Below are 14,831 nucleotides of genomic sequence, written 5' to 3' on the forward strand. Positions count from 1 at the left end.
TTAGAGCTCTCAATATTTTATGTTGGATTTTTCCTCTCATACTATTTCAGTAACAGACATTCCCCTTTTAAAATCTACTTATGACTTTGTCTAAATATATAATATTTTAACATTTTGACAAAATTGAACCATAATTGAGAATGTAAGTATTTACCTACATATTCATGTAATTAGTTATTCTTTCTGAAATGACTAACACTGCTCAAACTGTTTCCCTCAAATCAATGTATTTATGGGTATGTCTTTTTTTCTCAGTATTATACTTTGGAATTACTCTGTTATATGAACTATAAGAATCTCTGCCCACTGGACCTGTGGTTTCGGTGCCTTTTATCTCCATCCTCAAATTTACTAACTAAACTTTACTTCCAAACCTCTTTTATCAATCTAGGTTTTTGGGTCTGTAAATTCCTTTACAAAGGACTCTTGCACCTCTACTAGACCTCATTTAACTCTGTATCCTTGCGATGAATCCAAAGAGGTTGCAGGGGAGCTCTATTTGCCTGTACCCTGAACCTGCCACTAGACCTCAATTAAACTTAATTTCATTTAGATACTCCTTATTTAATTCTCATCATTTGGTTCTCTGACCTTCCAAATCTAGATCTGTGGTTCTAGTTATGTAATTCATGTGAACTAGCATTTCTTGAACTAAGATATGATAGTTCCAGAGATAGTGAGTTATAGCAGCAATATCTTTGCCAACCCTCCAAATGATACGAATAAATGAGAGGAGGGAAGAAAATAAATCTCATCACAAGTATGGCACTGAAAAACAAATCACTTTGAACACCATTTGTCACCAACAAAACTCAAGTACTCAAAAAAAAACACAAAACACTATGGGAACCAAGAGATAAAATTAAAATTAAACAAAGAATATCTAATCAAGAAGCATGTTGTTTAGAGAGATTAAAAAACGGGATTATTATAAAGAAAAGAGAAAAAAGGTGTACCTCAGCTTCCAAATGGGCTTGGCCTTCTCTTTTGAGTTAGCCATTATTCATTTTTCTATCCCCAAGTTGTTCCATTAGCCAAGATTCATTAGCCATGGCATTGTCTCTACTGTCTTTCTGTCAGCCCCAATATAAAATAAATATATATAGCTCTCTCTGAGGTCTCTACCTCTTAAAATGCAGTACCTTCCCCAGAATCCAATTTTCCAGAGTCTTCTACCTACCCTAAATATGAATAATTTGGGGACATTTGAATAGATTTATACTATTACCAAGCCACATTTGCATGATGATAAGAAAGAAATTATCTCTGTTAGGGCAAGCTAAACCCCATTGGAAAAAAAAAAAAAAAAAAAAAAAGTTTTACATGCCACAAGGAAGTATGCTGAATTTCAAGTGCCAAGCAGAAATCTAGTTGCCCACACAATTCCTGAATTATCTTCTGAATATGATAGGTTCCTGTCTCAAAAATCTCATTTTCTGCCTAAGTAATTTAAAAATCTGTGATTGGAGAATGAAAGTGGAGGGAGTGGAAAGGAAAGTGTTTTAAAAGTTGATTTAATTTGGGGTTGTTGAGGAGTTCTATTGTGAACCTTGATATGGTTAAGAGTTCCTAAAAATACATTTCAGATTCTATCCTTATCCTTAAATATCCAGAGAAAAATCAATTCACAAGCTATATGTAGAACTATCACATGGCTTGTGAATATAGTAGCTATATGTAGATTCTTTCAGTAACACTGACTTTAATTTTATCTTTCCTATCTATACACCTGAAGAAAGAAGAATAGCATCAGCTTCATATTGGACTATTAAAGAAATAAATATAGTTCAAAATATTATAGACTTGAAAGTACCTAAAAGAATTAAATACTGCTCCTACACTGACATCAAGAGTTAGTGGCTAATTGATGCAGTTTTACAAGAGCCCCTAATATGGCCTTCATAGGAACTCTCTCCCTGATGCACGTGTTTTTCCAGAACTACAAAAGTAAGCTTTGAAAGTTTGATCCTAATGAGAACATATCTTCACATACAACAAAAAGCTCAAAAATATCATGTTTCTGGTAGAAAATAAATAAAATTAACTGGGGAATGGCTGAGAAAATTATGATATATAAATATAACAAAATATTATTGGTTTGTAAAAAAAAGTGAACATGAATAATGCAGAGAAATAAACATTTGGATGAACTAAAGCACAGTAAGTGAGCAAAATCACAATGTTACATAGAATGACTACAACAATGGAAATGAACAGAACACTGACATAATATTTAAAATTGATTATAAAAATTAAGGAAGCAGCTAAGTGGTACAATAGATAAAGAACTGGCTCAGAGTAATGAATTGAACCAGCATCCAGTGAAAGAACTCTGGGAATGAATATGAACCACTACATAGAATTCTCAATCCCTTTATTTTTGTCCGCCTGCATTTTTTATTTCCTTCACAGGCTAATTGTACACTATTTCAAAGTCCAATTCTTTTTGTACAGCAAAATAACTGTATGAACATGTACACATATATTGTATTTAACATATATTTTAACATATGTAACATGTATTCGTCAATCTGCCATCTAAGGGGGGGTAAGAAGAGGGAAAACTGGAACAAAAGTTTTTGCAATTGTAAATGCTGAAAAATTACCCATGCATATATCTTGTAAATAAAAAAGTTATAATAATAAAAAAGAAAAAATGAGATAATACAAAAAAAGAAAGAAAGAAAGAAAGAAAGAAAGAAAGAAAGAAAGAAAGAAAGAAAGAAAGAAAGAAAGAAAGAAAGAAAGAAAGAAAGAAAGAAAGAAAGAAAGAAAGAAAGAAAGAAAGAAAGAAAGAAAGAAAGAAAGAAAGAAAAAAGAACTGTCTCAGGAGTCAAGAGAACCTAAGGTCAAATCTGGACTCAGACACTAACACCTACTTGCTGTATAATCCTGGGCAAGTCACAACCCCAATTAATTCACAAATAAACAAAATCCCCCTTTCCACTACAAGAAGCATTTTTAAAAATTAGAACAGATAGTTAGCTGGACAAGGGGGATAATGTTAGAGAATGTTACATACATTATTATATGTTATCACTGTTAGTTGGTTTTCTTTCTTCATAGAAATTTGAATTAATTTGAAGAGAGGATCAATTAAATATAGTATAACCAGAAATCACTGATATAAAAATGAAATACATCAATAAAAATATACTATAAAGAAGAAAATTTATGTGGTGGCTAAGGGGAGGATATAAAAAATCAGCAAAAAGAGAAAGGTGGGCAGATAATTAGATAACATATTGGAAATAATGTTAGACTTGGAATTAGGAACTAGATTCTAAGTCATTTCACAGTCACTAATTCATTGTGCAATCTTGATTTAGAGATGAACAAATCAAAAGATTATTGTTCAAATTCTGGCTTTTCTACTTAGCTTTATGACATCATCACATTAATTAGCATTGTTATGTATCATTTTCTTCACCTATGAAACTTTTCATTGTATTTTTTCTTTTTATCTGTTCTGGCAATGTGGCTACTCAAAATTATTTCAAAAAATGTTTTACATAAATCAGAACATTTTTTGAAATTTATCTCTGATTACATTCTGCAATAAAGTGGTATAGTGAATAGAAGACCTGGCCTAGCATCAGGAAGACTGAATTCAAATCCAGTTTCAGACACTTACTAGCTATGTGCAGACATTTATTAGTTATATATCCTTAGATAAGTCACTTAACCCCGTTTGTCTCCATTCTTCTCTGTAAAATGAACTGAAGAACAAAATGCCAAACCACTCCACTCTCTTTGTCAAAAAACACCTCCCCCAAAAAAAGTCACAAAGAGTTATATATGACTGAAAACAAGTAAATAATCACAAATATAGACATGTACAGATTTCAATTTTCCCTGGGCCAATCAGTCTATTGATTGAAATAAAGAACTTCATGTACAAATGTACAGATTCTGAGGTTTCCTTTTTCTTTTGCCATTGACAGAGATTTCCAGTAAATCATTTTGAGCATGTAAGATATAGAATTGATTGATATAATTATTTTGTAGGCAAATAGCAAAAAGTTTTGAGAGTCAGGTAGTCCATGTTTTTATCTTCTATGATAGGGAAAAGAAAAAGAAAAGTAAAAGTAAGGAAAAAAAAAAAAAAAAAAAACAGTGCATAGAAGTGAACCAGATAGAAAGTAGGTTTGAAAATCCCATTGGTTAGTGAGATAAAAGGCAGATAAGCTTTCCTCTTCCTTTACATTTTCCTTAATTTCTCTTGATTTGGTCCAGACCCTAAGCTAGATCCCAAACACAAGTTATCATAATCCATTAGTATGGTTGTATAGAGAGAACCACTTATTCTATTTCATTTTTTATATTCAGTAAACTGGCCAAAGATTGAGTGATCATGCTCTATGAATTTGGAGTTTCTGTAGAATAATAGGGGGGAAATCTATTTGCTGGGGAAATAGATTTTTATTTTTTCCCTACTATTGTAATTATATAGTATTATCACAAGAAGCCATTCCTGTAGGAAGTAATTGAATTATGTATGATGAGTGCCCTCTGGTGATCTTAGTAGAATACTGCAAGCTTTTTAAGCTAATTCACTCAGGGGTCAATGCTATATATACAGATCACTTGGCTTGAGGCTTCAGTTCATTGCAATCATTTGAACAAATCATGTCCTATATTCCATCTTGGATAATATCAATCAGGATAAATGTATAAATCTATAAGACTAAATCAGGCAGGACATTAGCCAGATATGTTGTTTGTTTTACTATGTTTTCCAAGCATCACGGGGGATACCCAACTGACACATGCAATGTATATTTGTGTCACAAAAGAAACTTGGGAAGTAAATATCACTCACACTAAAATTCTTATATGTTCCAATTTATTGAAAAATTGATAATGTTTGTTATAGAAACCTAGAATTACAGTGGTATATAGTGTACCTTTCTTGGCAACTAGACTAATCTTGTTTTTACTGACACTTATAAACATTGGCTAAAAACAAGGAAAGGGAAAAACAGGTATTTATTAAGTGCCCATTATGTGCCAGGAACTGTCCTAGGTACTTTATAAATATTATTTCATTTGATCCTCACAACAACCCTAGGAGGTAGGTGCTATTATTGTCCTCATTTTACTGTTGAACAAATTAAGATAGATAGAAATTAAGTGACAATCATGCAGCCAGTAAGTATCTGAAAATTTGAATTCAAGTCTCTCTGACTCTTGGTTCAGTGCTCTATCCAGTAGGTTACAAAGTCAATTCTATAGTTCAACACTCTGTAAATCATGAGCTAACATATCTTAGCAAGTTCTATGGGACTCCTATTTGAATGGATCACCTTACGCAAGAAAAACTGATCTTCCCCCAAATACTGAATCAGTAACAAGGACAAGGACTGAAGGCAGTTTTATGCTGTGGATTAGCTGTTTCTTTCCTAAGATACATATACCAAATAAGCATTAATAATTAAGGTGGGCATGCAACTCATTGAATTGAGCTGCAGTCATATTCAGAATAAACAAATTGCAGAAAATATAATGCCCCAAATTCAGTATCAGAAAGACCTCTTCTACATATCCCCAGATAGCTCCCCATACTAACAAAACATAAGGATAAAGCTTGATGTAAGTATATGTAAGAACTTTAGTATCATTGATTTGGTATTCCTGGTCAAGCAATTTAATCACTTTTATAATAGAAAAACTGGAGTACCTTGCCATTTTATTCTAGCTTTATTTATGTTTATTATATATTATGTTTATCACACAAACATAAAACCTCCATTTTTATCAATTTGATAAATGGAATTTCCATGAAAATATCTAAAGATGATTATCACCAAATTTATATATATATGTAAGTCTGGTCAAAATATGGCACTGAAAAGAGATGTGACAGTTAAATGTGTTATCTCCTAAAACAATTCAGGATAGTATTTAGTCTTTATCAACATGAAGAGATGTCTTTCTATCCTGAATGATAAGCAAAACCATCTCATCTTTTACATCTGAATGAATTGCTAAGAGTTCCTTCTACTATATTATCTTCCAACTAATATAATCTTATATGTTGAAAGTTAGTTGCATATATCCTGATATGAACATGGCAATTCTAATGTATCTCCAGACCTTGATTAATAAAATATATTATAAGGTTTCCCTAGAGCTCACAATCTGGCTGCTCAATCTTCTCATTGCCATTTTCATATCTTTATTCCTTAATGTATAGATAGCAGGATTCAAGACAGGGGTGACGACAAAGTCAACAATAGCAAAAAATTTATCAAGTGACAATGTAGGAAATGGCCAAACATAAAGAAACATACATGGACCAAAAAATAAAACTACTACAGTGATGTGGGCTGATAAAGTAAAGAAGGCTTTAGACAAATCACCTGCAGACTGTTGCTGAACAGAGATCAGGATGAAAATGTAGGAAATCATCAATAAGAGAAAAGTCCCAATGGAGATAAATCCACTGTTAGCTGTGACCACAAACTCCAATCTGTAGGTATCTATGCAGGCAAGTTTTATGACTCGAGGAAAGTCACAATAAAAACTTTCTACTTTATTTGGTCCACAGAAGGGCAAGTTTATAACAAAAACAAACTGAGAGAAAGCATGAATCATCCCAACTATCCAGGCAGTCACTACAAAGCAAATGCACATTTTTGGACTCATAATTGTCAAGTAGTGGAGAGGTTTACATATTGCTATGTACCTGTCATAGGCCATGGCTATGAGCAGGACCATCTCAGTTCCTCCCATGACATGGATAAAGAACATCTGGGTCATGCAACCTGGGAAGGAGATGATGATACTACATTCACTGAAAAGATCCACTATCATCCTTGGTACAGTGGTAGCAGACAGACCTAAATCAATGAGGGAAAGATTGGCCAACAGAAAATACATAGGGGAATGCAAGTGAGAATCCAAAATCACAGTGAATACAATGAAAACATTTCCCAGCATGATTCCCATAAAAAACAAAGAGAAGAACAAAAAGAGTAGAATCTTAATCTTCCAAGAAGAAGAAAGACCCAGAAGCTCAAATTCAGTTACCACAGAGTCATTTGCTCCATCCATTGATTCAGTTAGTTCCATAGTTGCTGAAATTATCTAAAAGTAGAGAACACAAAGAGAATTAAAATTGTGGAGATAAAAATAGATGTTGTTTTTTGTCTTGCAAGGAAACTGAAGAGGGTTTGGAGGAGCAAGAACTAGAAGGGTAAGGAAAAAGCAGGTCAGAAAGGGAAAGATTAAGAAAGTAAAAGGGAAAAATTATTTACAAGAGCAGATATTGAGGAGGAGAAGAAGGAGAAGAAGAAGGAGGAGGAGGAGGAGGAGGAGGAGGAGGAGGAGGAGGAGGAGGAGGAGAAGAAGAAGAAGAAGAAGAAGAAGAAGAAGAAGAAGAAGAAGAAGAAGAAGAACAACAACAACAACAACAACAACAACAACAACAACAACAACAACAACAACAACAACATGGAGGAGGAGGAGGAGGAAAAGGAAGAACAACAACAAGAACAAGAAGAAAGTAGGAAAGATGATCCATAGCAATACAACAGTATGACAAAACAGAAGGATGAAATGAACACATTTGCTTTCCATCATGGTCTCAATACATTACATCCTATTACTAATAATGGACTTTCTACAGCTTCCCCATATCTTTCCAGAATCTCTCTCATTAGATTCATGCTCAGACAATGTTTAAGCTTGAGTTTTCCAACATTTTTGTTGTCTTACATAAGTTCTTACACTTGCATAACCACAATGATCAAAATCTTCCACAGAGTTTTCTCACTCTATGGGAGAAAGAGAGAAAGAGCCTTGGCTAAAAAAAAATAGATAAATTTAGAATGTGTCAAATTAGCATTGGTGCCCAGAGAATGGCTTTACATTTATGCAGAAAGGGATGGCACAGGATAGGATTTTTAAAATACCCATGTGCTCTGGTGAATGCTATACATACACTACCACTCATCTGCCAGCTTATTGTGGAAGTTGGTCAAACAAGAATATCTTCTTCCCATAGGTACTTATGGCTCTCACATCTTGGGCAGCCCCCAATCAGACCAAGACCAAGAAGGAAGAGTTGAAGAGGGGTTGGGTGACTTTCAGTCTTTAAATAGCTATGAAAGTTTTCCCTGATGCTGAGTGGTAGATTTAAGAATGGATCTCCCTCCAAATAGTAGTGGCTAGAAGATGGGGAAAAAAGATTGGGCAAGGATTAGATGACTCCTAGAGCAAAGACCAAAACAATAGGATAGGAAGTAAAGCATCCCAAGACCTAATGACCCAACATAAATTACCACAAACAAAATATTATACTCCCTTTTTTTTTTCTTTTCCCCATACAAAGATGAATGTCAGACTACTTAGAAATGTATCTGTTCTGCCTGACAGAAGTTGTTAGGTAAACTTTTGACTTATCTTTTTATATGCAGTATTCCCCTAGTAAAACATGAACCAGGCACTATTGTAATATGTGATGGATAAATTTCCATTGGATTAATTTGATGGCTGAAAAAATGGCTTCATCTTCCATTCTACTATTTGTACTGGTTCCCTAGTTCTCTGTTTCCTCACTTCTCACTATTCCACCTCAAATCAAAAAACTTTCTTACCCTTTGAAACAAATGAAACAATTCCCAATTGTAGGTTTGTTCTATAACTATCTTTTCCTCATCTATACTAGTGTAGTGTCATTAATTATCATATAGAAATATTGATCAGAAGGTTCAAAAAGAGGGAGTGGGAAGAAGATGCTTTCATTAAAGCAGGACAGTAGTGAGAAGCAGAATGGCATATTGGAAGGAGCATTAGAATAAAATGGAGAAACAGTTTCTAATCACAAATTTTCACTAAAAGATTTAGAACAAATAACTTCCTTGGTTTTTGTTGTCATCTTCAAAATGAGGAGATAAGATTTTTTTTTCTCAGTTTGGAGCCAGTAATTTTCTTCCCTTTTTATCTAAAGAGTCTATCTATCTAAAGAGTGAATGTATATAACAAGGACAAAATGAATAAATGGTCCAACTAATTATTTATAAATTAATTTCCCATTATGATATTCTTTAATTTTACTAATCTTTCTCTGATACTTTCCCATATAACTTCTAACAACCAGATTTCTTCAAAAGAATGAATTCTCCCATCAAATCAAGCTAAATTCCTAACAATGTAGACAATCTTTGACATCTCAGAGCATTCTCTGTGTTTTATTAGGTTCAGCATCAGTTTCTAGGATTTTGGAAAATGAAAAATAGAGCAAAGAACTAATGGTGCCTTCCATAAGCAAAATAATGTATCTTTGCCAATTATAGAGATTCACTGCATCACCTCATTGAACAAGGTCATAAAGGTGTTATTTGAAAAGGTAAAATAAGATTTGTATGAAATCTGAGGTAATGGAAAGTAGCAGAAAAATCTTAATAAAAGTTATTGAGAGGGAAATTTAACATTTGGTCATTAGTGTAAGAATATGTAAACCAGCAATGAGAAGGTTGGATGGATGGATAGATAGATAGATAGATAGATAGATAGATAGATAGATAGATGAGTCCATTCAGTGCAAAATAATTGAAAGATCCTAAGAGATCTTGACTTAAATTCTAATGTGAGTACTTATGAGGTATTTGACTATGAAAGTTATTTCAGCATTATGTTTATGAATCTTTTGTACAATGGGGATAATAATGTTTATATGATGAGGCTCATAGGGTACACTGGTAGAGACTAGCAAGCATGTGTGTGTGTGTGTGTGTGTGTGTGTGTGTGTGTGTGTGTGTGTGCGTGTGTGCGTGTGTGTGTGTGTGTGTGTGTGTGTGTGTGTGTTTCCTAGATTCAACATCAGTTTCTATGATTTTGGAAAAATGAAAAATAGAGCCAAGAACTAATGGTGCCTTACCTAAGCAAAATAATGTATCTTTACCAACTACAAAGATTCATTGCATCACCTCATTAAACAAGGTCATAAAAGTGTTTTTTGAAAAGCTCAAGTAAGATTTAGTGTCAAAGTTGTGTGTGTAAAGTGAGAGAGAGGAATTCTAGGAATTTGATTAATATATATCACAAACTGAAAAAGAAACCTGCAAAATACACTCATCAAAAGTACCAAAAATCCTTGGAAGATTTTATTCAATCCAAAGTAGTCTGTGCATATTCTTTCTTAAATATTACCTACATAGAGAATTCTAAATAATTGTATATTAGGAAAAAAATTCTGAAATTATCCTAACTAATCCCATAGAATCTTTTCTATTCCTATTACTATGGACTTTAATATGCAAATGCTGTATAAATAAATAAAAGGAGAACTAAATTCTGTTACACTTATATGGATCTTACTCTGTTTAGAAAGGGAAAAAAATGTGAGAACTTGAATAAGAATAAAGGACCAGGAAAGGAGAGGTTCTTCTTATTACTCAGAAAACACTAAAATTTGTGAAACTCCCAAGAGTTCTCCAGATGCCCAGATCCCCAGCACAGTGGATTGTCTTTCCCTATTGGAAATTTTTTGCTCTACACTGAAGGCTTGAGGGAGTCCCTTTCTCAAACCTGGAAAACAAATATGCACTTGAACAGAACAAAAGATGGAGACATGGTATTTGATAGAATTAGAATGAAATAGTCCTGCTCTTTGATTTTGCAGGAGAGAAAAAGTAAGAGCCAAAGATGATAACTAATTTGATCATAATCAAAAGCAAATTAATTACAGAGAAATAAAGAATTCAAATCCTGGATTTTCAGTCCAAGGTTCTTTGACTACATGACACTACTATCTTTTCAATCAAATGTTCACATGAAAATGAATTTAAGGAAGAGCTATTCTCTTACCCTGGAGAATTAACCTAGCCTTGTTGGTTTAATCTTATTTATATGGGTTCAGAATCTCCTGGAATGAAATCCAAAACAAACAAAAAACAAACAAAAACCTCCTATAGTGTCCTCATGGAATATTTTTTTTTCCATTTATGCTATCTTAATAGGATCATTATTAAAAGGGAAGCATCAAGTGCAGTATCTTCATTTTACAGATGAGGAAACTGAGGCATTAAATTGCTACTTGTCCAAGGTTACACAGGCAAATATTTGATTTGAGATTTGAATCCAGGTCTTCCTAACTTTTAGTTCACTGGCCTATCCACTATATCATACCTCCTCTCTATATTATTATGTTGTTTTGCACTTTTCATTATTCATGTAAGCACTTCCTCCAGTATAAGTATTATTGCTCCCATTTTCGATGTAATTAAACTGATGCTGAGACAGGTTAAGTCATTTCTCTTATTCTCTCCACTTTTGCCTCTCTCATAACAGCCTAAACTCAATTTGAGAAAGGTTTTTGTTCCATAATTTAAGTATAAAATATTCTATGTGGAGTAATAAGTTATGAGTTGGAAATCTACTTACTCACTGGTTTTTGGAAAGTCATTTAAATTCTGTAGGCCTTAATTTTCCTCATCTGTAAAATGAAAAGGCTGAATTAGTAGGCTTTTGAGCTCCCTTCCCACTATAAATCTGTGATCTTTAGGTCATAGATACTTAACTATTCCCAAATTATTTAACCTCAAGAAATATTGATCAGTTTCCTATCTCTAAAGATAATTATATAATTCAGACTGGCTACAAAATTAATAATGCCTTTTCCCAGTTTGGAAGTGAAGACTCACTTCCCTTTTCACAAACAAAAGGGCTGATTCTATACAGCTTATGCAAATTTCAAGTCGATGAAGTGATAAGCAGATTTGGACTGCTTGATTCATAAAGGAACACTTGAAGATGAGAGATGAAGGATATAGGAGGAAAAAAATCACCACAATTCACCAAAGATGAAAGTTTTAACAGCTCATTGGATCACAACTCCAAGTCATAATGAAATAAAATGATTTAATTGTGAGTGATAGAGAATAAAAGGAAAGAACATAATTTGGAGGACAAAGCATTAAAATATATATATATATACAAAAAAGAGTGGGGATAGAGAAGGAAAGAAGACAACAATATAAAGCAAGAATTGACCATAAAAATACCTCTCTCATCTACTCTTCTGTTACAGGACTTGAGGCAAAAGCATCTTCCTTTTTTGGAAAAACTTAGTGACAACCTTTGATTTTTAATTGGGAAAACCAGCACAGAAAAAAAAGAGTTATATAAGTATCTTCCTTAGTAAGATGGAAGTTATCTAATTGCTCTGTATTTTAGTGACCCATTGATATTGTTGAAATCTCTGTTCCCCAGCCCATCATTGGCTTCCCCTGGTAATCATGTCTTAGAATTATACTGGTTTTCCCCAGCGGAAAAACACTGGAAAGGTTGCCTGGTGATGAAACAAAGGGAACAAGAAAAGATGAAAAGAAGTGCCTCATGCCCTCTAAATTATCAAGCAACTGATGTGAAATAGCCCCACAGGGTAAATAATTTTCTGAAGTGATGCTGTGTGGCATGACTAAGCTAAAAGAAGAAGAGAATAGTTACAGAATGAGCAAATATATCTTCCCATGGGGAAGCAAGCAAATGATGGGAAGAAAAAAGATATTGCAGAACCATATTTTAAACGTCATGGTCTTAATATCTATTTAAAAAGATAGATTAATAAATTTCCCTTCTGTAAATTTATGGTCATCTATTCCCACTACTTCATTTTACAGGTGAGAAACTACATTGGAAATATCTTCTAATGGGATGGCTTCTCCCAGAATCTATTGACATCACCAGGTTACCATTAAAGTAACACAAGATGCTCACCAATTATCATTTCTTCTTGCAAGATGATCAGTTCATTATTTTTGTTTATACCTTAATTTTAATGTGCCTTTCCACATGCACATCTTGAACACATATATCCCTATATTTGGGTTTTTCCACCTTTGTTTCAAACATATGACTGCTCTTCCCACTAATGCAAGGTATTTTTGTTGGAGAAGACACCCAAAGTTTCTGGGGAAAAAATGTTGTGCAGCTATTTTTCTTAATAAGTCCATTCAGATGATTTGTTTTTAATTTATTGTGTTCTCTAGTTAAATTCATAAGAAGGAACTCATAAATTATGTTCTAGGGAATGAAAACCAACAGAGTATCTTGAAATTCAGGTAAATTTCTGGTGGGGTATTTGCCCTGCCAATGAGATCAGTTATTCAGTCAATAATTCTTTATTAAACATCTATTATATGCCAGGCACTGTGCTAACCTCTGGGAATATAAATAAAATCAAAAAATAATTTCTGCTCTCAAGGAGCTTACAATCTAATGGAGGAGTCAACATGCAAACATTTATATTTGTAAACATACCATATTGCAGAACTCTAACATTAAGGGAATTCAAAAAAGGCTCTCATAAAAGTTAGGATCTTGGTTGTGACTTGGAAGAAGGTATAGAAGCCAGGGATGCCAGGAGACATGCAGTTTTTCCAGGTATGGGAAAATGGCTAGAGCCTAGAAAGGGAGTGTCTTGTGTGAAAAACAGCAAGGAAATCAGTGACACTGAATTTCAGAACATGGAAGGGAAAAATGGAAAAGAAGGTTTATGAAGATCTTTGACTGCCCCCCAAAAAACTGATTTTATATTCAATCCTAGAGATTATAAGGAGTCACTGGATTTTAGTGAATAGGAAGTTGATATGATAAAATCTTCATTTTAAAAAATTAATATCATTAATTTGATAGTGAAGGATGGACTAGAATTGGGAGATCTGAGACAGGGAGATCAACTGGAGATCAACAATATTCTAAATGTGAGGTGATGAAGACATGTACCAGGGTTGTAGCAATATCAGAGATGGGAAGGAGTCATATGAAAGAGATGTTACAAATAAAAATAAAAGAGAAAGAAAAAAGCAAAAAATCAAGGAAGATACCCCTCCTGATGTTCTGGGTGACAGAAAACATGCTGTTTCCCTCCATAATTTAAAAAAGTTCAGAAGAATCAAGTGCTCTTAGGCACTACAATATTTTGGACACTAGGAATTAATCTACTTTATTTTTATTGAGTGGATATTTGCACTCTACCCACCACTCTTAATGGATAATTTTTAACTGAGCTTTGAATTATAGATAGGATGTGAATAAGCATTGATGGGTAAGGAGGACATTATGGACATAAGTATTACTGTAGCACAAGCAAAAATCCAGAAAAGAAGTCTTGAGAAATAATTTGAGGTTGATAAATACTATAATTTGGCTAAAGAGTGAACTAGAAAAATAATGGATGTCATTTGGGAATATGTGTAGCAACATTCCATGTTTTTGATGTAATAAACATTATGTTATCAACAAACAGCGGAATTTAAAGCACCTTACGATCTAAACAAGGCTTATTAATTATTTTATGTCATAGACATGGAGCCCTTTGGAGATTTTGTGTAGTTTATGAAATGTTTCTCAGAATAAAACATATAGGATTATGAAGGAAATTTATTTTATTGAAATATTTATCATATCAAATTATCTGTTATATAAAAATTAATTATGTAAAAATTTTAACTATTTCTCAACTCAACTCCTGTTCTATAAGGAATCCCTCCTTGACTTAAACTTTTCTGCTTGGAAATATTTATAATATCAAAATATCTGTTGTATAAAAATTAATTATGTAAAAATTTTAATCATTTCTCAAACTCCAATTCCTGTTCTATAACGAATCCCTCCTTGACTTAGACTCTTTTTCTTGGAAATCTCCTCTATGACTATGGCCAAATTTGGTAAAGATGACTTTTATATCTCACTTGATTTAAATAATCAAAGGGTCATCAAGCAAGGTTACCTCAGTTGTTATTTTTCAAGAAATTTTATATAATTTTGGCATATACGTAGAAAACTCCACTACAGAAGAGCCTTTGACATGATATTTTGCTTCA

At 33.2% G+C, this 14,831-nt stretch overlaps 1 protein-coding gene across 1 annotated transcript; it reads right to left on the reverse strand.

Moving 5' to 3' along the window:
• Positions 1-4,627: 4,627 nt before the first annotated feature.
• On the reverse strand, positions 4,628-7,056 carry LOC141553438 (olfactory receptor 4F15-like). The gene is made up of 2 exons (XM_074285100.1): positions 6,155-7,056; positions 4,628-4,631 (listed from the first exon to the last, which is right to left on the reverse strand). The coding sequence occupies exons 1-2, from the start codon at positions 7,054-7,056 to the stop codon at positions 4,628-4,630; spliced, it is 906 nt and encodes a 301-aa protein (XP_074141201.1).
• Positions 7,057-14,831: the final 7,775 nt, after the last annotated feature.

The sequence above is a fragment of the Sminthopsis crassicaudata genome, chromosome 2, assembly GCF_048593235.1.
Source record: "Sminthopsis crassicaudata isolate SCR6 chromosome 2, ASM4859323v1, whole genome shotgun sequence".
NCBI lineage: Eukaryota > Metazoa > Chordata > Mammalia > Dasyuromorphia > Dasyuridae > Sminthopsis > Sminthopsis crassicaudata.

What these genes read in the sequence shown, in the direction of transcription:
- LOC141553438 (XM_074285100.1), bottom strand. Translation starts at nt 7,056, where the DNA reads ATGGATGGAGCAAATGACTCTGTGGTAACTGAATTTGAGCTTCTGGGT.